This window comes from Aulonocara sp. 'chitande type north' Nkhata Bay, linkage group LG16, assembly GCF_057382095.1.
Source record: "Aulonocara sp. 'chitande type north' Nkhata Bay isolate Kocher_YH1m ecotype deep benthic linkage group LG16, A_spYH_male_GT1.1, whole genome shotgun sequence".
NCBI lineage: Eukaryota > Metazoa > Chordata > Actinopteri > Cichliformes > Cichlidae > Aulonocara > Aulonocara sp. 'chitande type north' Nkhata Bay.
The window spans coordinates 15,910,426-15,934,367 of record NC_141359.1 but is presented as its reverse complement, the minus strand read 5'-3'; the positions used below and the strand labels follow the sequence as shown (position 1 = coordinate 15,934,367).

Sequence of the window (23,942 nt, the reverse complement as noted above, 5' to 3'; positions counted from 1 at the left end):
AGCAGCTGTAAAATTATTCATTCGCCCTTCTCTGACCTTGAGTGCTGAGATCTTTAAAATTAGCACTAATGTAGCTCAGGAAAAAACGTCTACGTACTCCCCAGATTAAAATTTCTAAGGATAAAAATATCTGCAGCTACACTTTTGCCCAGCTAACACGCCTTCTTTTTGTATATCTGTCAAAACAGGTGCTGGTGCAGCTCTTCCCTCTGACACAAAACACACACCTTGTTAAGGCCGTGTGTGCGTGTGCATGTGTGTTAGTTAGTGATGGTCCTCTGAATAACCCCATGCTGTATATGTGGAAAGAGGCACAGATGCTTTTCTTCATACACTATCTGAACCGCCTGAAATCCAGCCAAGATATTATGTACAAATCAAATTTGCTTGTTGAAAATGAAAATGATTTGGTTACTTGGGTGGGCACTTTCCAGCCATGGTTATAATAAATCATGTTATGAACAGGGCAACAGTTGAAACAGGACATTAAAAGTGGAAATAGAGGAAATATTTTCTATCTGAATAATAGCTTTACAAAGAACAACTCCTTTAATCTTTTTCTTAATCTATCTGTTGAGCCCTCAGCACACTCGGTTTTAGTCCTTTTCTCTTTTTTGATGATGATGAAAGTTATGATATGAATAAGATACTTGGTGGGTCTTGGTAAATATTACTGATTCTGTAATCCAGGTCAGGGAGTACCATTCAGAAGGCTTCATCCTTTTTCATGTATCTCAACAACAGTTCATTCGGTTCATGAGCTTATAAGCGTCCCATATAGAGTTATAGGTCGGGTTAATATCCAATCCTTAACAAACCCTAACCCAGATAAACTTTGACCTGGACCCGGACTGGGGTGTCAAACTCATCGGGGGCCACATACATCTAGCTTTGATCTGAAATAGAGCGAAACAACAAAATTTCTCTTTCTGTCAGTGTAAAGATGTTTAACCATACAGTTAATTCTATCCAATATATGAAAAAGAAGCAACCTTCCATCAGTCCATCTCAGCTTTTCTAGTTTTTCACAGACTCTGTGAGCGTGTCCTAAACAGACCTCTTTGCTTTATGTTATGTTTTCACAGCCTTACACGTACAAATAAAAAGATAGCAGTCAAAGCATTACTTCTGAGCTATGCGTGCGCTTTAGTTGGCATGCAGCGGATGAGACAGAAACTGGTTTAAATTCCTCTCGTTTCTTGCATCAAAGCTCAGCATGTTTCTGTCTCCTCCACAGATGAAGAGACGGGTCTGGAGGTGCATCAGGTGACTCGCCCTCCGGGCTTCAACGCCAATCGGCGCCGCAGCAGAGCTGTGCTCTATCACCTGTCAGGACACCTGCAGAAACAAGACAAGAGCAAGCTCAAGATCAACAATGTGAGTTTCTCTCCTTTTATATTTACAGCTACATCTACATGACTGAGGTTTCTCTGTGTGGTTAACATCTTTCTGCAGCAACCCATGAAGCTGCCACGCCAGCGTCGGGAGTTTCCTTACACGTGAAACAAGCTGCACACTAACAAAGTCAAGAACTTTTAGTTAATGTATTTCTTTTTTTCCATTAACCATGTCTGCTGTGGAGGTCCCAGAATGAGGACAACGCTGTAACGCTCATTAAACAGCATATAGCTCTGACTGTATGTCTACCTTTGCTTACGTCAAATGTTTTTGTTACATGTCAGTTTTATGTGAGTTATTCTAGTCTGTTCAATCAGCGATGTGGACACAGTGAAGTGTGGAGCTGTTGCTGACTAATTCGAGGAGGTTTTTTGGATAAAGATCAAGCGTAGGGCTTGGGTGGGTTAGCAGTATTTCCACTATGTTTACGTGAGAAGCATTAAATTTAGGAATGTAAATTCACTGGCTGCAGGCTAAGTTTGTGGCCAGGAATATTCTTTTCATATTAGAATAAAAACGAAACATGTTTGGATGCCAGAGGAAGTGTTATTGTATGCCAGGCTGGCTCCAGACTGCCTCTCATTCAGTCATTAGCTTCACACTTGGGACTTTGGCACTGGTGATGACACTGAAGTGACAGAGTTAAAATCATGAGTTTACTTTATTCATGCAAAACTTTTAATTCACATACATGTTATGCAGCCATGAAAAGATTCTCCAAAGACTGGAGATGGGAGAAAAAAAAAGGTTATTGCCTCATTATGATGAAAGGCAGTCAGTTTAATTGCTCCCCTAGTTGCAACAGCAGTCCCTGAACTAAACAACGGGGAAGCCACTGATAGCATAGTAGCTTGTATTATTTGCCTTAGCATGAGTTCAGACTGAAAAAGAGTTGAGCATTAAAGCAGTGCACCCGGCTGTTGGTGCAGGTGTGTGGTTTAAAGTAACAGAGACAACACAATCCAAATATTTCAGCTTGAGTAAATGATTGTGTGTCAAAAAGCAAAAGATAAAGATAACCTTTATTAGTCCCACGCGTGGGATATTTGTTGGGTTAAGGCTGCCGACCTTTGCCAGCGCCATCTTACCCTTCCGACCATACATATATTACAACATCACATGGGGAAGACAGGTCAGAGAGGTATAACAATGGGAAATGCACAACATGAGGAAAGATGAGGAGAAAAAATAACTCCTCCCAGACTGAGCTCCAACAGGGAGATCAGTTTGAGAACAGAAAAAAACACCTCAGCACATGAATCAGCACATCTCACAACGTAGAAGACATAAGAGTGAGTGTAGGTCTGTGTCAGTGTACATGCATATGTGTGCGTGTGAGAGTGTGTGTGTTCATGTTTAGCTGAGAGAAAGTGTCCCTTAACCCAGTTAGGCAAAAGTCAACAATCTTCGGTCGACACGGGCGACCCTGAATGAGGAGGGAGAAAGTCACAACACAGTCTTGTTATCTAAAGGAGAATTGTTATTCCCGTCAGCTTTTGCCTTGAGCATCCAGCTGGAGTCAGGAGGCCTGCATGAGATGAAGATGGTAGTTGTTTTGGTTAGTGCGAACAAACTGCTTCCAATTTTACAGTTCGTCTAATGTCCGTCACTGGTCACCAGGTCTCTCAATTCCTGCTGTTCTTCTTCAAGATGTTATCCATATAGCAGAGCCATGAGCTTCTCCAAGATCATATCCATATTGCGTTCAAATAAACACAGTCTGAGTACACACAGCCAGCCTTGTGGGATTTTGAACAACTGTAGCCGCTTCTTGTTCTTCGATAAGCCAGGTCCAAGCCAGCTCCAATCAGCCAGAACTCTGTTATTATGGTTCCAAATTGGTAGCTGTCGTTGAATGTCCCCCATCGAGAGTGTCATCAGACACACGATGCATCCGACCATCGAGTATCCAGCAGCAAACGTCTCCACAGGACAATCAGGCTCTCCCAAGCCCAGAGTTGTCAGTTTCGTTAAGGGACCAGTTAATTAAATCCATAATTCGTCTTTAGGTTTTAGGAGAACAAGTCTGGGAGACTCTCTTAGGGTTAGAGAATAAGCGAGACTATACAAAAGACATGAGAAGCCAAGCAGGAAAGATGAAGGAGAGCCAAGAGAAGAAGAACACTGCAAACTGACAACGAAATGTTATGAAATGGGAAATTATCATTACTGCTCAGACCTAGCATCACAGGAGATGATGATTATGGCTGTGTGTTAGTGAGCTGACCTCTCTGTAGGTCTGCTGCAGTCCAGCGGGCAGCGCACACCCTGACAGATGGCGTGAAGGACAAGAGGACTATGCTTGGTTTTGGTTCACTCCGTGGTAAAGCAGATCTACATTTAGCTGATGTCAGTGATTAGGAAACATGCAGAACGATGCAGTTTGCACCCTGCATGTTCAATGACCACCAACCCAGGGCCATCATTATTTGCTTTTTTAACTTCTCAAAAGAGGGAAATTCATAACTTGTGTACAAAAACTGAGAAGCAAACGAGGAATCACGTGATAGCTAATGATCTAGAAACTCTAATGACTCCTGACCCAGGCTAAAATAAGCAGTCAGGACATAAAAAAATATCTTATGGGAGGTTCATGTTGTGAAGCACCCAGTTCTTACTCAGTAGGTCTTTATTACTTAATGAGAATCTCACCGTTACCCAAAGAATGACTCTTTAATTAAGTAGAGTAATCAAAGAAATGATTCAGGCTCTATGTAATCAGTAATGTTTAGTGTCTGCAGAGTCAATCAGGAATTAATGGATGTATGAGTTAGATCAGATAATATTGAGCTAAACTTTACCCAGTGATTCACTAATATAAAAATCTCACTGCCAGTAAATAAACATCTACTCTAAATTTCACTAATGAACAGATTATCAGCTACCAGGTGATTCCTGATTTGCTCATTATTTGCTTTAAGTCAAATCATTTTTTCCATTACGTGTTGACTTTCTCACATAAAAATAGTCCAGAATACAAAAAACATTTACATTGATGGAGCTCATTAAACAAACCCAACAAAACAACAATCCCATTAGAAAAATGAAACAGTATCATTTGTATTTCAGACTAAATGCCTGTCTGTACAGTTCATAAATGGTTTATGCTGGACATGCAAAAATCATGGTAAACATAACAACTCAGGCTCATAGTTCCATGAACTGGATAAACTGAAAGTACAGCTACGTCAGATTTTTACTTGAGTGCAGAGAACCTCACACAGGAAACAAAATGAGTTCTTTGGTTAATCTTCCTGATTCCAAAGGAAATGAATGAATTACAAATAAGATTCTTTTTCATAAAAACATATTTCACAGGTGTGAGAGTTAATGCTTGGAACCAGTGGTCCCACATTTCTTCTTCCTTCTTAGTGCTGGCAAAACCATTTTGTCAGTGTTGGTAGACTTTACTCAAACTCTGCAAAAGCAATAACCCACTTATGAATGGTTGAAACTGTTTTCATGGCTGCACTGTTATATCGAGTGGAATGAATCTGAAATCTCCACTCCTGTGGATTTTTATAATGCCTCTGCACAGTGTGAGCTTTCGAAGCTTGAAGTGGCTCGATAAGTGTGTGCACAGGGCCGTGTTATCGTGGCCCGGCAGAGGGACAACGAGAGAGATGTAAAAACCTGAAACAAGAGAGCTGTTGACATCTGTCTCCCTCTCAATCCAGAACATGTTTGGGGAGAAGCCTCCAATCCCGGAATACAAAGTAGCAGCCATTCAGAAATCTCGCTTCATCCTGCTCCACTATGGAACCTTCAAGGCCGGCTGGGATTGGTTAATTCTGCTGGCGACTTTCTACGTGGCCGTCACTGTGCCCTATAACGTGTGTTTCACGGTCGGGGGAGGGCGGGATGAAGGCAGCGCCTCACGCAGCCCGCCCAGCGTCAGCGACATCCTCGTCGAGATCCTCTTCATTTTAGGTAAGATAGTGTGCCGTCTTCTCATGTTGGTGCTTTCTTCTAACCATCCATAGAACTTGTTTCCTTTAGCAAGAAGTCTTAGAAAGACTGGACACACCTAGAAAGTAGGAACCAAGAAAATGAAACCTGAATGTTTTGTACCATTGTTTAACAAATGCTGAGGACTTTTCCTTCACTCTGTAGTCTAACTCGTCCCTCTGTCAGTCTGCTTCTTGGTCAAAAGAAATGTGTTTTTGGCTCATTTTGCTCCTGAAAAATGATGGCTGTCTCACTCAAACTAGACAAGAAACTGTGTCTCAGTAGGGTGTTGTGGAGGTTGTAGGGGTTAAGTTGTGCTTTGAATTTTGAAAACATCTCCAACAATCTCCAGCAAAGTCTTTCCACAGTCTTTCAGAGCTTTGCCTCAATCTTCTATTGACACTTGCTGTATCTCATAAAATGCAGCATCTTAAATCAAGAAGCTCACACTGAATTTTTTGGACAAGAGTCTAGACTTCCACTGGTCTCGTTTCCATTCCTTGTGTTTCCTGGTCTCCCTCAGCCGTGGTTTTCTTAGTAGCCTTATAAGCTTAATGGCCTGATTCCCAGTCTCTTCCAAAAAGGTAATAAAATAAAATGTGTGTGCTGCCTAGAGTCTGTCAAGCATTAATGAGGCCACTGATGAATATGAGAGGCTGTTAATTGTTGATTTGATTCTGAGGCTGGTAACTGCAGCAAAGGGAGCTGGTAGTCTTCCTTTTGTCTTCATGAGAGTCTGTGTCGTTACAGCAACTGATCATTCTGGAAGAAACTTTAAGAGTTCTTCTGTCCTGACCTAAATTGATAAAGTAACGATGGACTTGCCATAATATGAATTAATACAATAGCAGTTGAGCTCTGTTTCCTGTATACCAAAAAAAATACCTTGACACAGCAGAGCGGAGGCTTAAACTACAAATAAATACCACCAGTGGACTGCTGAAAACTGCCACCTGTTGTATGAACTACCTAGTATCCTCATTATCAGCTCTGTAGCTTTATTTGCTGCCTCTGCTAGCATAGCTTTGCATTATTCACATTTATCTTCTACTGGGCCTTGGCGCAGGCCTTCAGTTCATCCTCTACAAACGGACTGATTTATAAATGGAGTGATGCTTTAAAGTGACAGGTATCAGCTGTGGTCAGTTTACAGTAATGCACTGGTGCACAGCAGCTGACGTGTTCTTCGTCAGCGTGAGTTGACACGAATTTAAATTTAAGCTGGTGTTACTCACTAACTTCCACCTTTTAACCAACTTTATTCTTTCTCATGTAAAGGCAGCATATAAACAGCATACTGCACGTATAGAGGATGGAAATCAGCCAAGATAGCTCATCTGCTTACATCTTATTGAATTCATTCACCCACAAAGAGCAGTAAGAGTAGCAGCAGCAGCACAGGTCAGCTGTACACTAAGAAAATCTACTGGAGCCCACAGTAGAAATCATTGTGAGCTCAACTTTTAGTTGAGTAAAAAAGTTGAGTAGGCATGCTGTGTACACACTCAGAGCTGTGTGCATGAGACGACCGTATTGGGGTTGTGCTCTCTCTCTTTGACATTATAAAAATCAAAGAAAATAAACAAAATTTTGTGAAAATAAAAGTGAAGTCTGAGCTTTTGGGATACTTGAACATTTTTGAAACTCTGGCCTTGTTCAATAAATTCAATAAATTCAAATTCAATATGAACAATTGTAACAGCAAATGAGGAAAAAAACATTAGGCCAGCTTAAGAAATCTCTTCAAGTGTTTAGAAACAAAAAGAAAATGGCCTGAATGAGTGGGTGTGCAAAGAACGTTTTACTGGCAGTGTAACTGTTGCAAAATTCTTTTTGATTATATCAACTGTCTGCTGATGGGAAGTTAGTCAAACAGCCTTTGTCTGATAGGCATGTGACTCCTAATAGAAGTTCTCATTATAAAAGTTCTGTTCAAGTTTTTAATGATGAATGTTGCAGGGAAAAGGATATGAGCAATTCCACAATAAGCCATTACATCTGATTGTTAAGTCATTTCCCAGAAAACAACAGGCCTCTTTGTCCTCGGTCATGTCCACCCTAACTGCAGGAAACTTACATGAGTGCTCTTCAGCGGACGATTTGTGTTAATGGGAAAGAGTGAACACAAGCTCTCCATCAATAAACTTTCGTAATGAAATTACACGAGCCACCCGCAGTTAAATGTCTGACTCCAGTCAGTCGATATCCCATTTATTAGGACTAATAGGCCGTGCCTATTTATTGATACATTCACCAGCAAACAATAGTGGATTGAAATAGTCTGCCGGGACACCTTTTATTCATTCATTTCGTTCCTTAATACCATGCAGTAAAATTAAAATCATAGAGCAAACATTGAAGAGCTAATCATGACTGTTTGTCTTTTTTTATTGTCGTGTTGTCCTCGTCTGTTTTTTTTTCAGCAAGCTTCAAAGCCTTGGCTCTTTGAATAGGATCATATCATACTTTGAAGGACTGGGTGGTGCAGTTGCTGCGTTTAGCTGTATGTTGTGGTTCTTCTGGAAGCAAGTCATCAGAAACCATCTTGAAATTCCCCTGGTTGTTCAAAATGCCCTACAGCTAGAAAATCACTTACCCTGAGAGAGTGAGCTAGTTTCTATTGCACTTTGCTGATGTCCGTTCAATTAAGCTTAAGCAATTTAGCTTTCACAAATATCTTATGAGTAATTTGTCTAAATTGAAAACAAGCAATAACTATATATATACGGTACTATATACTATATCATGTTTTTATTTTTTTAGACCTCTGTTACAGACTGGCAATTTGTCCAGGGTGTACCCACCTCCCGCCCTATAGTAGCTGGATGGATCCCTCTAATAAACAGTCTGATTATATTCTCACATTGCATGAGAGTTTATTCATTAAGCATCCAAGTCCAACAATATTAGAGCTACTTTATCAGTCAGAGGTGAGCTTCAGTTACTCATCTACCTGTTTTACAGCCTCCTTAGTGTATTAACACCTGAGGTAACAGCAGACTGACAGCCTACACTAACTGCAGATGAACAGCAGACAGAGATGACTCTGGGGTTAAACTTGAGAAAATACATATTATTTTTATTATTATTTAAATGCGAATTATTGGTCTGTTTTTTATTCCTGATTTATTGCCAAGTTATGATATTGTTTAAATATGTGAAAATATATTGTGCGCAAAAATGTTTTGACACACAAACCTGCCAGCCACCCTCAGCTGTTAGGAGGAAATGCTGGGTGTGGCTATTTATGTCTTTAATCCACTATAGATGGATTATGCACTTGAACTGTGAGGGGTATAAAACCGGACATATAGTGGTGGTGTTTTAAAAACTGTACCTTTAAAAATAAACAACTAATGACCATCTGAATCTGGTGTGTTAAAAAAAAACTATCCCTGTAATGGAAGCATCTCAAACTGTATCAACACACTTTTATTTCAAAAACATGATGAAAACTACCATAAAAGTATCTTTACCCCAAGACATTTACATTTGGGGCTATAGAGCCACATTGATTCTGGACTAGCACTAAAAGTGATTTTTGCTCACAATAAAGGGGAACGGAGCTTTTAATATCAGGTAGCAACAACTGGTTGTTGCTGACAGAGGTGGGACCAAGTCATTGTTTTGCAAGTCTCAAGTAAGTCTCAAGTCTTTATCCTCAAGTCTCAAGTCAAGTCTCAAGTAATGTCAGGCAGAGTCGAGTCTCAAGTCACTGGTGTAAAAGTCCGAGTCAAGTCACAAGTCTGAAACTTTGAATTTCAAGTCCTTTCGAGTCTTTAAAAAAAAAAAAACGAAAAAATAATGTTGCAGTTATGCTAAATGTAAATATTAGACCATGTAATTTTAAAATCTGTGTTTTTCTCAACACATGACAAAATAGTGAACTTAGAAAATATACACAAATTGTGAAATTGCACCTCTTTAAAATGCAGCTCAATTAAACCTAGCTCCAAGAATAATTTTCACCGACAGTTCTGAGATACGCTGCATGTTATTCTTGGATGCGGTTGTAGGACCAGCTTTAAAATCGCATGACAAAAATATCATACACGTTAAAAAAAAACTGCATCACCAACGTAGCCTGGACAACATTTGCTAGTTAGATGAAGTCAGCTATCTCATCTTAGCATATTTATATGCATATTTATAATCATACGGTTCTTGGAGTGAGCGCATGCACTCATGAAGTTTAGTAACTTCAGGTCACTGCAACAAGCCCAGGTACAGTTTACCGACGGATGGGTGCAGGACCTTGAAATGCACCGTGTAGAACGAAAGACCATCGTACGTATCATAAGTTTACCAGTCTCACAAATTGTCGTCATAAATACAGATTTGTTAACCGTTTATTAATAGGACCTTTGAGCTCAATGGTAATTAATTAGCAGTGGAAATAATTTCTGGTATCCATCACAGAAATGTAGCAGTGACAATAATATTGTATGCTGTAATCGTACTGGGCAATTAGTGATACAAAAAACCTGTTTTATCCTGTGAATAAAAGTATATGTTTTTGTCAATGTACCATAATAACAGAAGCGAAACGCAATATTGTGTCAGGACAATTCACTATTTATGCACAATAAACAAAGGAGCATAGCGCGACAATTTCTGTTCAGCGCCAGACTTGCTTGTAACCTATATCACCAATTATGTTAAGAAAAATGACGTATTAACTACTAAAAAACACTGACCTTCGTGTAAATGCTTGGAGCAGACTAACCTGTGAGCTGGAGGGTTCTGGGACGTTATATTTGATCTTTGAATGGCTGCAATCCAGGCCATCCGTCGCGTCTTTGTTACTTCGGAAACATGGCTCGAACAATTTCTCTTCAACGACGTAATCCGATAACAACCGATCTCTTTACCCCTCGGCTTCCCGTGGCTGTCATGCGACCGGCTATTGCAGTTAATAATACAACAGCTTCTTGACATTTTTGTGTTTCTTTTTATCGCTGTATAACTGATTTTAATTGAAAGCCTGCATGCGCTAGTACCGCTTGCCACGAGTTCCCAGAATCCTTTGCGGTTCTACCCGTGAATGACGTCACATTTTCAATCTCTATATAATATGCATGTTAAATTTTATATTTGGGGTAAAATATCAAGTCTTTTCAAGTAAACCGGTTCAAGTCCAATTCAAGTCCCAAGTCATTGGTGTAAAAGTCCAAGTCAAGTCACAAGTCTTAGAACATTTTTTCAAGTCAAGTCTAAAGTCATAAAATTAATGACTCGAGTCTGACTCGAGTCCAAGTCATGTGACTCGAGTCCACACCTCTGGTTGCTGACATCCCAGTAAAGATACCCCTTTGAAAAAAAAGTGCATAAATTGTTTTTTAATACTGTGTTGTTATTTTTATTTAAAGTAACCCATGCATGCTGTGTGTATATGACTCATTGAAAAGTAGCTGTGCGTTTACCATGCATCACTGTAATTTAAGTGACACTTGATTGCTGCTGTTGTTGTTGTCCTCTGCAGACATATTGCTGAACTTTCGAACTACATTTGTGAGCACGTCGGGTCAGGTCGTCTACGACGCCCGCTCCATCTGCGTTCACTACGTTACCACCTGGCTCTTTGTTGATCTCATTGCCGCCCTGCCCTTTGACCTGCTGTATGCTTTCAATGTCAGCGTGGTGAGTCTCCCCTGTGTCTTACTGTGTGTGTGTGTTTCTGTCTGTTGACATTTGTGTGTGACCACACCAACAGAACCGAGAATCAAACAGTGTGAGTGTGACAAATCAGCCTACATAATTTAAACTAGGGCTGCTCGATTATGGCAAAAATGATTATCACGATTATTTTCACTGAAATTGAGATCTCGATTATTTGACGATATTTATTTAACAATAACAATGTGTTGAATAATGACTTTAAAGATTGTCAAAAAAGATAATATAAAATAGTGTGCAAATACTGATAACAGTGCAAATGTTTGCAATATAAAAAATAAATGAAAAATGTAAACATCTATGTTTAGTGAACTTTGCAGTGTTGCTCTGTGGTGCAGCTACGACACTGTAGCAAAGTTTACACACTATGTCTACTTGATCCACGTCTGACTCCGCGAACCCATAATGTTTCCACACCACTGAAGTTTTTTTTACCTCTCTTTTCAATCAACGGCAGTCACTCTCCTCTCCAAATAACTTCTGCTTAGCTTTCCGAGCTTCCCTCGGGTCCTCTTAATTGTTGTGACACGTTCGAAACGCAGAGAGGTGTGCTCGATTTGCCACACGGAGCAGCGCAAGAGTACGAGGGAGGGGCTAATAATCGGCTCAGTCATTTTTAATGATCGTTGAAAGCCCAGATCGTAATTTAGATTAAAATTCAATTAATTGAGCAGCCCTAATTTAAACCCCAATAGTAAAGTTAAATATTTGAATACTGACATGTGTTCAGTTTCCATTCATTTTCAGCACTAACACGGTGAAGGAAGTGAGCTTTGTTTTTAAAGGGAACATGAATGCATAATGTAACAAGCTCCCATGTGAATTCACCACATCAACACCAACATGTCTCAGGACGGTCCACACACTGCATGTCTCACAAACAAAAAAAGATGAACTGATTACACACGCACATATATACACATATATATTTGTATATAAAGATTAAAAATGTTTGATTTCATGTGAGTGAATCCATTAAAGCTCCAACTTTTGAGTAAAACTACCAACTGTTTGAACAAATGATGTGTATTATATACAGTATCCCACATTACTGAGTGTCAACCTTTCTTAATGATTCATTTGATTTAAGAAATACAGTGAATGAAATATTGCCAGAGCGCTGAGATTGCCTGTATCTCTGTGCAGTACTTTGGCGTCCACCTGTTGAAGACAGTCCGGCTTCTTCGGTTACTGCGGCTGCTGCAGAAGCTGGAGCGCTACTCACAGTACAGTGCTGTGGTCTTGACCCTGCTGATGTCCATGTTCGCCCTGCTGGCCCACTGGATGGCGTGTGTCTGGTACTTCATAGGTCGAAGGGAGATTGAGAGCCAAGGATCATCAGACATAGGTTAGTTCGCCCTTTTTTCATCTCTAGAAAGCATCTGTGTAGATTAACTCAGTCACTGTTTTGCTCAAGTTTAATTTTTGTGTTAGGTGTACGTTTCTGTGTTGTATTACTTTGTACTTCTACTCTATTAAATTTCATTGGACTTCCTGACTTGTTCAACTAGTTATGTCACGATTGTGAATGTTGGGGTCGTTATTCAAAAAACCGTAATGTATCACATAGTACTTGTTAGATTTATTAAAAAATAATAATGCAGTATGTCACATAATGACTAGTTAACAATATGAGCCTAAGGGTAGAGTCCCACACACTCACACAATCCTTTATCCTAATGGGGACCCACATGCAATTTTACTTTTAGTGTTGATGTATGAAAAACACAGAGCAAAGGGACTTCGCAGAGATTACCACAGTGATTGGACTTTAGAAACATGTGCAGTGCTGTGAAAAAAAAGTATTGGTGCTCTTCCTGATTTCTTGTATTTTACTAGATTTGTCACAGTCACAGATCATCAAATACATTTTAATATTACACAAAGATAACACAAGTGTATACAAAATGCACTTTTAAATTATGACTTATTAAGGAAGCAACGTTACCCAAACCTACCTGGCCCTAAGTAAAAAGGTAATTACCCCTTAAACATAATAACTGATAACTGATTGTGCCACTCCTGATAGTAAGAACTGTAAACAAGTGTTTCTCATAACAGTCATTAGTCTTTCACGTCACAGAATTGTTTAAAGTACTCGGGGCGATCGTGGCTCAAGAGTTGGCAGTTTGTCTTGTAATCGGAAGGTTGCCGGTTCGAGCCCCGGATTGGTCGTTGTGTCCTTGGGCAAGACACTTCACCTACTGCCTACTGGTGTTGGGCAGAGGGGCTGATGGCGCGATATAGCATCCTCACTTCTGTCAATCTGCCAGCTGTGGCTACAACTGTAGCTTGCCTCCACCAATGTGAGAGTGAATGAATAGTGGAAAGCGCTTTTTTGGGTCTCGAAAAGCACTATATAAATGCAATCACCAGCAATCACCAGTCACCAGATCTCAGTGGATGTGCAAACAAGAAATCTTCAGCACCTGTGTGATGCTGTCATGTCAACATGAACCAAACTCTCAGAGGAATACCTCCAGGTCGTTACTGAGCCTATGCCATGAAGAGACAAGTTCTGAAGACAAAAGTGGTCCAACCCAACCGTACTTAATAATTGTTCCATTTGTTTACACATACCTTTGATGGTAAGTTGAGGGTGTGATGTTACAGCCATGTATTAAAAATAGAATATTACTGCAACAAGATGAGCAAGCTCAAAGATATATACTCAGAAAAACAGAGATATGAAAAAGCAAACTGTATTGGTAATGGTAAAGAACGGTTCCTCCATCTGTAGATGGTAAACTGGTTATTACAGTGCTTTTCTACTCATGCGCTACATAATGTAGTAGCGGCTGTGGCTTAGGTGGTAGAGCAGGTCACCTACTAACTGGAAGGTTGGTGGTTTGATCCCAGTCTGCCAAATATCCTTGGGCAAGATACTAACCCCATGTTGCTCTCTGATGCATCCATCAGAGTATGAGGTGTGATGAGGTCCAGCTTTGCAAATTGAAACCTGGCTGTTCCAGTCTGCAAATATTCTTGGGCAAGATACTAACCCAGAATTTCCCCGCGAAGCATCCATCAGAGTGCGAATGTTAGGCAGAAAGCTTTTAAATGTAGAAAAAAAGTGCATAAATGAATGGGTAACTGAGGCATGTTGTATGTTGTTGAGAAAAAGCACTATAGAAGAAGCAGTCCATTTCCCAGCTCAGTACTTTCTGACTACCCTTTTCACTCTGATGAACACTGGAGCAGCCATGGGTCAAACCACCAATCCTCCCAATAGAAAATGACCTGCTGTACCTCCTGAGCCACAGCCATCCAATGTCTTAAGCCTTTACATTTAGCTGTTTGTAACACCAACCACTGACAGTTGCCTTGGGTAGGCAGAGGCAGGCTAGCTGTCTCTAGGGTGTGTGTCTCTAGGGTACTAGGGTAACCAGCAGACATGGAATCCTCTAATTTTAACGTTGTAAAAGAAAGATAAAGTATATTTATTCTTTATCTCAGACAGGGAAGCTGCTTTTACGATAATATTCACTTGATGCCATGGTGTTAATCAGGCTGGAAAAATTCTCCCTGAAGCAAGTTAACGGCCCATTTCCTGTTTGTGGAGAGCTTTCAGTGACAGTTTTTAACTGTCATTACATGTTTCACACACATAATGACAATTGTGCTCTACTCAATTACACTGTAAGCATTGTCCTCAGGAGATTATTCTAGGCTTCCCAAATGGAAATTTAAATAAGATCTTGTCTCATTGTTTATCCACTTTGCAGTAATGACAAAGAAAAATCTAAATTCATCCTCATTCAACTTTAACTATTTGAGCACTCACCTAACTTGTCTTGCTCCAAAGTATACCTATCCATTGTAAAGCAATAACAGTAATATTGTATTAGGAAGAAAGGCACAGAGGCAGTTATGCAGAAATACGACTGTGTGTGCCTTCGTTTTCAGCACGACCGATGCTTTTAATAAAACACAGAAACTTGAATCCCACGGGCGACGTGAAACCCCGGCTTGCAATCTGATAAACTTGTGAAGATGTACAGACAGACTGGCAGTTTCCAAGGGTAAGGGGATCAAACTGTAATTTTTCCAACTCTGACTGGGGGCAAAGACCGAGTTCTTTGTGTGTGTGTGTGTGTGTGTGTGTGTGTGTGTGTGTGTGTGTGTGTGTGTGTCTTTCGTTTTGTTTTCTAAGCATCACACAGACACACACAAACAGACATTATGTATAAAATCCTGCAAACTGGCTGGGGACCTTGCTCTGGTTAGTATTGTCCTCATTTTCTCATTTCTTCCTCCCTCCTTATCTTTCTGAGTGATTCTTACCAACCTACCTGCACTTATCTTTTCAGCATAAGGACAAACAGTAACATTGTGGTCAGTTCATGTCATCAGCCTCTCCACTCACTATTCAGACAGACAGAGTCTGTCAGTCTGACCTTTATGTGACACCAACTGTGATTCACAATAGAGCACTGGTATCAGCATGTACATACACTGGATTACTCTGTCAGTCAGTCAGCTGGAATTTAGGAAACCCCCACTTTTTGTTTGCAACTCTCTCAATAATTGATGGACAGTTGAGCCATGTCTGTCCCTATAGCCTGAGGTGGAGCAGCAGTCACCACACACACAAACAAAAGCTAGTTTACAGAAAACAAGGATGATGATATGGGTTGGCAGAGAGTATGCTATATGCTTCAGAGAAGTCTATAGGTTTTAGAAGAAGCTTGTGATGAATTAATTTAGGTCCTTTGCCACTATGGGAGCTAAATGTTGCACCCTTTCAGGATGTTGTACTAAATGTGCTAAAATTTCAGTTAGGTACTTGCAAAGCTGTCTCCAGCAGTTATTTTTCATTCTGCTCTTCTGGTAATGAGGTCCCAGACCAGAACCACACATACACTATAACATGCTGCGTATGGAACCAAGAGTCTTCTTTTTATTTTGGGCTAGCTGTGGCTCAGGAGCTGTGGCTCATGCTCTGATGCACCATCAGAGCATGAATCTATGTGAGTGTTACATAGAAAGCACTTGAATGAAGCATGCTTTATAAAGTGCTCTGGTCCATTTACCATAATGTATGATATTTTATACTGTCTATGGTCTCAACAGCCACTAGAAAAATCACAATGTCTGTCCTGCTGTAACTCCTTTAATTAGTGTTAACTTGATCCGTCATTCTCTCTCGGTGGATCTCAGTCTGCAGATGTTGCTTGACATTGACCAAGGGCCACATGGTTATGGCCAGACTGGGCATCTCCAAGACATGGGCTCATCCAGGGTGAGCAGCTGCTAATAGTGGTTGCAGAAGGAAAACGTATGGAACAGCCCAAGGATGATGAGTGCTGTGCTGGAACTAATCTGTCCCGCAGCACTCCAACTTGCAGCTTAAAAGACTCAAGATTGAAAGGATGAAGTTCCCACCAAAAGGATAAAGTTCCCAGAGTGGAAAGGCAGCTTTTGACTGGGTAGGAGACAGAAGTTCAGGACCACAGACAGCTCACTAGTTCTGTCAGCTCTGGTAGAAGGTGAGAGGAAATCAGGACCTTGGACAGTGGCTGATAAGCTCTAATTGAACACTTTTGTTTCCACCAGAAAGCCTCCACTTATATTCCTCATTCAGAATCTTGGCTGAAGAACAAACAAACACTTGTCCTTGTATGCATGTCGACTGGTTACAATAAACACAACTATAAGGAAGTCAAAAGATGTCCACTACCTAGGCTTATGATAGTAATGGCTTCCATGTTCCTTTCCATGTGGTAAAAATACTTATGCATGCAAAGTAATGTCTTACCATTCCCCCAGTTTGGCAGAGGTTAAGTTGAGCTAATGACAAAGTAATTAGGAAACTACTCAGGTGTTGAATCCTCTAATGTGGTTGTTTTAGCTGCCTCACTGAGACTCTGCTCACAGCTCAATTGTCACTTCTGCTTATTTACTCTGACAGGCTGGTCTCCCTGCCTGACAACCAACACACACACACACACACACACACACACACACACACACACACACACACACACACGCAGACACAAACACACACACACAGAAGGTCAAAGCTTCTTTTCATGATTTCGTGTGATGCCAGAGATCAATGAATAGATGCATCCATGTTGTATTATTTATATTCCCTGTCTTGCTGTATTTCTTTCTTTCGACTCTGCTGTCAGCGGCTCAGCTGGGTTTCACTGGTCCACTCATTCACTTGCAAATGCTTTTTTTTCAATAATTTATCCTTCACTTCCTTTCTCCTTCCCCTTACATTCATTTATCTATTTCCTCCTTCCTTTTACTTCCTTTTGGCCTTTGTAGCCGAGTCGCTTTTGAGCCATATATATATATATATATATATATATATATATATATATATATATATATATATATATATATATATATATATATATATATATATACATATATACATATACACACATATATATACATATATATATGTGTATATATGTATATATGTATATATATGTGTATATATTAAATATATACACACATATATATATATGTATATATATATATACATATATATATACATATACATATATATATATACTTTTTGTCAAAGATTTTGTCAGTGTTCCCAGATTAGAAGGACAACTTTTGATTTGGTTCAGCCACTTCAGTCTGCTCTGCTTGAAGGTGAGGGGAAATCAGGACCTTGGACAGCGGCTGATAAGCTACACTTGAACACTTTTGCTGCCACCAGAAAGGCTCCACTCATATTTCTCACACAATAAATAAGTTGTCATCTGTCTAGGCTTGTGTAAGTCTGCTCATTTTCTTATACACTGATGAGTCTAATAGGGAATATGTATATATATCAATGCTGTGTGAACTATGTCTGTGTCCAAACCAGACATTTTACTATGTCGTTAAAAATATCTCTTTTGACGGCATTTACACTTCTCAAAAAAGGGACAACAAATGGCTGGAAAAGTTTTTTGTTTTTTTTTAAACCCAACAACATCTGAAGGACCATTTTGCAATTAAATAGATTAACTGGCAACATGTCTGTAATATGGGTATAAAAAAAGAAAAGCAGAGCTTCTATGAATTAAAAATGGGCAGAATTTCCGCAATTTGCAACGAAATGCATTTACAAATTGTAGAAAAACTTTAGAATATTTTTTCTCTACATAAAAAGTCAGTTTCATTCTAGTTGATGTTTGTTCAGGAAACTTAGGAGGTGGAACGTACGGGATGTACAGTACAGTGGTGCAGTACATCCCTAGAACAACGTCTAGTTTTGTACTTTTAAAGTGTAACAGAATGAAGGTGATAAAGATATCAGCTGAGTGCAGTTGAGCTGAATAAAAAGACTTTTATAATTCATTGTATTCTCTCACTCTTTGTCTCAGGTTGGCTCCATGAACTGGCCAAACGTCTGGGTACCCCGTATTTCCCCGCTGCCCTGACAACGCTGTTCCCCTCCACGGTCAGCAGCATTCCAGCCGACAGCAGTCAGTGGAATGTGTCTGGGTCAGAGGTCGCAGGGCAAGGAACCTGGAATTCTAGCCAGTATTACGGGAATGTTTCAGGAAGCGAGACTGCATCTGGGACAGCTGGTGGGAGTGGGAGTTTCAGTGTGCTGGACGGCGGGCCATCAATGCGCAGCAGCTATGTGACCTCCCTCTATTTTGCTCTGAGCAGTCTGACCAGTGTAGGGTTTGGAAATGTGTCAGCCAACACAGACTCAGAGAAGATCTTCTCCATCTGCACCATGCTCATAGGAGGTAAGGAATGTGTGCACACATCTTAGTGCTTCCTCTCAGAGTTTGAAGCTCTTATTCTCCTCTCAGCCTGAAGTACTCGTTCAGCTCTTTTTCAGGTGTGGGTGAGTCATAAACAAACAGCTGCACACATTTTGTTCCATCCCTGGTTTCAAAAGTGTTTCTTTTTTTCAGTAAAACATAATAGATTATCAAACTTGTATGCAAATCCTCTCACTCACTGTCTCATTACTCTCATTTTCCAGATTGAAAGGTTTCATTACTTGCTTGGCCATGAAATTCTTTTGTTGTTCTCAAGATGCATCACAAGTACTGAGCAGATTTAAATGAAAATTTTGATTCAAAGAAGCAAGTGATGGTGCATAAAAACACTTGCTAAATTTATGATTTATGAGGATTTTTTGCCTTTTTGTCATAAACTATTACAATGACTGTCTCTTTCTTATTCTTGATTCCATTTTTGTTTGAGCCTGTTGAACGGTTGTACATGGGCTCAATAGTGGATCTACTCTAGCTTAATCACAGATGAAAGATGTGTTCGACTTACAGTGTGCTACTTGTTTGAACTCTGTGTTCTTATGCGTGTCCTCTTTGGCCGCAATGAAGAGAACTGAATGTTCACGAAGAGAGCAATAAATGAAGAATCGGGAAAGAAATGGAGTCACTGGAAAGGTTATCACGAGAGAAATGCAGCAATTTATGGGTAGAGGACACAATAATGTGTGCAGATGTCTCAGACACACACACACACACACACATTTCTTTTTAGTGGGTTAAACCTTGACATTAACCATAACTACTCACATGCAGTTGTGCAAGTAAATACTGAAAGACACATACAGACACACACACTCAGCTAATAGGTGGGAAAACACATTCTGCAGACAGCTGATAGAATCTGTGTCCAACAGTCGTCCAAGAAAGAAAAATGAAATCTATATTTCCCAGTCGAGTGAAAGCAACACTGTAACTTTAACAAAGGCTGATTTAAGTGTGCATATGTACTCTGAACCAATGATGTTTGCATGTATCTCGTAGATGGCAGGAGAACGCTTAATGTAAGAGTTACAGGGAGTTTTAGCTACTGTCATGGTAAATGGTAAATGGACTGATTCTTATATAGCGCTTTTCTACTCTCCCGGAGTACTCAAAGCACTGTATACAACATGCAATCAGATCATCAAAGTACTTTTTCCACCACCGTGTGGCCCGTTTGTTGCAACAGCAAGTAGGCATTTGTTCATTCTTATTTTCAAAGAGTTCTGCTACAGCAGCACCTTAGACAGCACACTTTGACTGTGTGATGGAGGTTAATATGTGCATTTTGCTAATTATGGAAATGTCATAACTTCTCAATCTGCCTACAGTAGCATGAATCTGCCTTTACTTTACCTATGCCATCCTAAAGGAGGACATGTCTATACACAATCAGGAACAACTTACTTTAAAATTACCCTTTTGCTCTGGATGCGGTCTTTATCCTTCAAACTTGGGTCCTCTACTTAGGAGTCCTGTACCGTATTGTTACTGCTCCTAGGACTGCGCTCTTCTGGACACAGATCTCTGATATTGTTCCTGAGATCTGTGTCCAGATGAACTACTTGCTCAGTTTGGGGTCACTGCCCTGAGTAACTCGGAGATCACTGTTGCCTTCACCTTCATATTCTCTAGTTCCTCTCAGCCCTTGGTATTTCTCAAGATTCCTGTGTTCCTAATTCCTGATGTTGTTATCACTTGTTATACCCACTCATCTATCACTACAGCTGTCGTCCACCATTATAATTGTCCTGTTGGTATCTGGAAGTCCCACAGCATTGGTTATTCTCAACCACCCTAGAGATCATATTCCATTTTGACCTTGCTTTGATTGCTAGCATCCTAGCTCCTTTGTTAAAGGAGATTGCTGTTAGATTGAATGTAACAGCAGTGAGAGTTGACCACAGCTTCATTAATCTCTATAATGTTTTCCTTAAACATAGTTTAATGTTCTCTCGTGGTAAGCTGCTGCACACAGATACTATGAGCTATAACTTAGAGATAATTCAGCCTTTTAAAAACCCAGTTTCTTTATAAAATGAAGCCATTAGTCTGGCTGTCAGTGGACCGTGTAAGTGTCCCCGTGGTCTGACTGCTGTTTCAGCAGCTTTTCAAACTGCTTTTAGGAAGAGAAACTGCTGTGTGGCTCCCTCAGGAAAAGTGCATTATGAAACGATTCCAGTCTTTGGAGATAGCTGCTGGTTAGCTGTGCTCACATTAAGACCAAACCTGTGTGTGTGGCACTGTTGAACAAATATGCTCACACTGGGGTTGGAGCTGTTTTGGGGTTTGTTTGGAATAATAATTTAGTTGTCATTGATTAGAAATAAAAGGTTTTCTGAACAGTGGGATTATTTTTCAGCAGTGTGTTACTGACATTCTGTGAACACCGTAATCTACTCTCGGCAGTGCTTCACAGTGGTTTTAGAGCAGCTAAGTCCTTCTAAGCCCTGTGCTTTTTAACTTCTCAGGGCTTATAAAGACATCCCATGAAGCTTCCTGCTGCGCAGAAGTATTACGGGACTTTAATGAGGTCTTTTCTAGAAAGAAGCCAATCGAGCCGCAGTAATTAATTCTGTATCAAACTAGAAGCGCACCGAGAACAATAAAGAAACCTTTCCTCTGTGTCCAGCACTGATGCATGCAGTTGTGTTTGGCAACGTGACAGCCATCATCCAGAGAATGTACTCGCGCCGCTCGCTTTACCACACCCGCACCAAGGACCTGAAGGACTTCATCAGAGTCCATCGGTTGCCCAAAGCTTTGGAGCAGCGCATGCTGGAGTGTTTCCAAACTATGTGGTCGGTCAACAACGGGATCGACGTTAGTGAGGTGAGAAGCTGCTGTTTATGTTGCACTGCTTTATAGCCTGTTCTCCAGAGTGAAAGCTCAAAGATGCTCTCCACTAAACAGCTTCACTGTTCAGAGGAACCAGAGTTCAGCACTGGACGTCTTGTTGTCTGCTGGAAGTTTTATCTACACCTTGAGTTGAGAACAGGGTCCAGTGTACAGCTTGAGATGAAAGCCTGCTCTGAGAATACAATTAGGTCGAATCATTTCTTGCACAAAAACATTTCTTTGTGGTTTAGCCTCTTATACTCCACAAGAGTGGATTTTAAGTCAAACTGACTGAGGTGCAGACTTTCAGCTTGAAATGACCACAACACGTTTTACATAAACTTTAGTGAGAATTGTTTAAGAATTACAACCATTTTTACGCATTGTCACTGAGAAGTTTGCCAGCTAAGCTCCCAGTTCTTACACCTAAGCGACACTTTAACACGTTGGTGGTAAAGCTGTGAGCTACAGAAACAGAATAGCATAGAGGTCACCAGTGCTTTTAGGTGTCAAATCTGGAACTTTTCTCTGACTTTAATTTTAAGATTTTCTCAATTATAAATAAATCAGGATTATTGGAAGGATCTATTTATATGTTGCAGCTTGAAAAGATTTGCCCAAGGCAAGTAAATATGCTAAAATTAAGTGCCTGATATACCACGAGCAACCCTGAGTAATGTAAAAAAAAAAAAAAGAGTAGTCCTAGATTATTTCATCATGTCTTACAAGCTTCTCTGATCTTGCATGTGGTTTGAAATGCCCACTGAGTACTTTAAACTCTCTGTGAGGTTATCACATTTTTACATTTGGAGAGGCTCTTCAAGCCTGCGGCAAAGGGTTATTTTTTGTATAAAACTATATGGAAGTAAAGACCAGCTGTTCAGTGTGAACTTTCACTTCACAGCTTCTGAAAGACTTCCCAGATGAGCTGAGGGCTGATATCGCCATGCACCTGAACAAGGAGCTGCTCCAGCTGCCTCTGTTTGAGTCAGCCAGCAGGGGCTGCCTGCGTTCCCTCTCCCTCATCATCAAGACCTCCTTCTGCGCTCCAGGGGAGTTCCTCATCCGGCAGGGAGACGCCTTGCAGGCTATCTATTTCGTCTGCTCAGGTTCCATGGAGGTCCTGAAAGACAACACTGTGCTGGCTATCCTAGGTAAGTCAGAGAAACAGTAAAGTTCTCTTAAGCAGAGAACACGATGTCCTGTCAGTGTGTTCCAGGATAACAACATTTCTCAGTCAAGTTGCCAAACTGCAAAAAAAAAAAAAAAGATTAATTAAACTAAAACGTAATTAGGATCTTTGTTGTTTGAAGGAAGGACACAGATCTGAGTGAGAACTACACTGGACACCCTCGGCTCTGACAGACAATTATCTTTGAAACTGAGATTTGGAGGATGTGAGATGATCTGCGGGACATCGTGCTGAATATTAAACGAAGGGGGAGAATGGTTCATTTGAGAATGTGCCGGCTGAATGTGTGCCTGTGTTAATATTAAGTGCTGCTAACGAAGTATGGACTTCAGAGGGGGAAAGAGAGATCATCTCTCAGTTCAGTGATTACAGTTAAAATAATTTCACAGTGCTGGCTCAGACCTGCAGAGCAACCTGGTCTGGAGTGTCTAATGGAAATTAAAATTGATGATGGTGAAAAAGGAGAAGGAAGGCAGGACATAAAACGGGTGTGTGTTTGTGTGTGCGTGTGTGTGTAATATTCAAACAAAGGGGAAGACGAGGCTGAAGGCGAGCTGATAAAGAGCAGCTGTTTATGCTCTGCTGCTTTAAAGAGACGTTTCCAAGCTTGATACAAGCCGAGAGAGTAATGATTTCCCACAGTGTTGATCCTGTGAGCTCGACAGAATAATCTTCTATTTACTGTGAGCAGAGATGAAACAGGTCTTACACTGTATGCACCTATAACCAAACTAATGAATGGATGGATGGATGGATGGATGGATGGATGGATGGATGAATGAGGGTTTTTGTTGGCAGTTTGGCACTTCTGTTTTAATCTTTGTGCTGTCAGTTAATGTAATGAATCTAAGAATCAGATGAGGCTGGAGAACTTTATTCCTTACATGGCAAAATGTAGGAAAAACCTCTGCAGTGAAGGAATCTTGAGGCTCTGTAATGCAACGGAGGGAATTTTGCTGGCAAGGAAGAGAAGCTACAGTTTTCAATAGTTGGTCCAACTGTTACACACATTTATAAATCCCTTTTCTATGCAGCACACATATGCACACAACATATATGATTATGGTTCTGAACAACAACACCAAGCCAGTGTTTGTAGGCAGCATAGTGAAACTCAGTGAGGCCTACCTCGGCCAACGAGTTTGTTC

General features: G+C 40.4%; 1 protein-coding gene across 1 annotated transcript in view; it reads left to right on the top strand.

Annotated features, from left to right (window-relative positions):
* The window catches only part of kcnh3 (potassium voltage-gated channel, subfamily H (eag-related), member 3), a 190,446-nt gene that overhangs the window by 143,264 nt on the left and 23,240 nt on the right, over window positions 1-23,942 (top strand). The window contains exons 4-10 of the mRNA XM_086265837.1: window positions 1,238-1,377; window positions 5,076-5,328; window positions 10,829-10,986; window positions 12,169-12,370; window positions 18,357-18,731; window positions 21,397-21,596; window positions 22,507-22,756. Of these exons, the coding sequence (XP_086121963.1) occupies window positions 1,238-1,377; window positions 5,076-5,328; window positions 10,829-10,986; window positions 12,169-12,370; window positions 18,357-18,731; window positions 21,397-21,596; window positions 22,507-22,756 (1,578 nt within the window). The remainder of the gene's footprint in view (window positions 1-1,237; window positions 1,378-5,075; window positions 5,329-10,828; window positions 10,987-12,168; window positions 12,371-18,356; window positions 18,732-21,396; window positions 21,597-22,506; window positions 22,757-23,942) is intronic.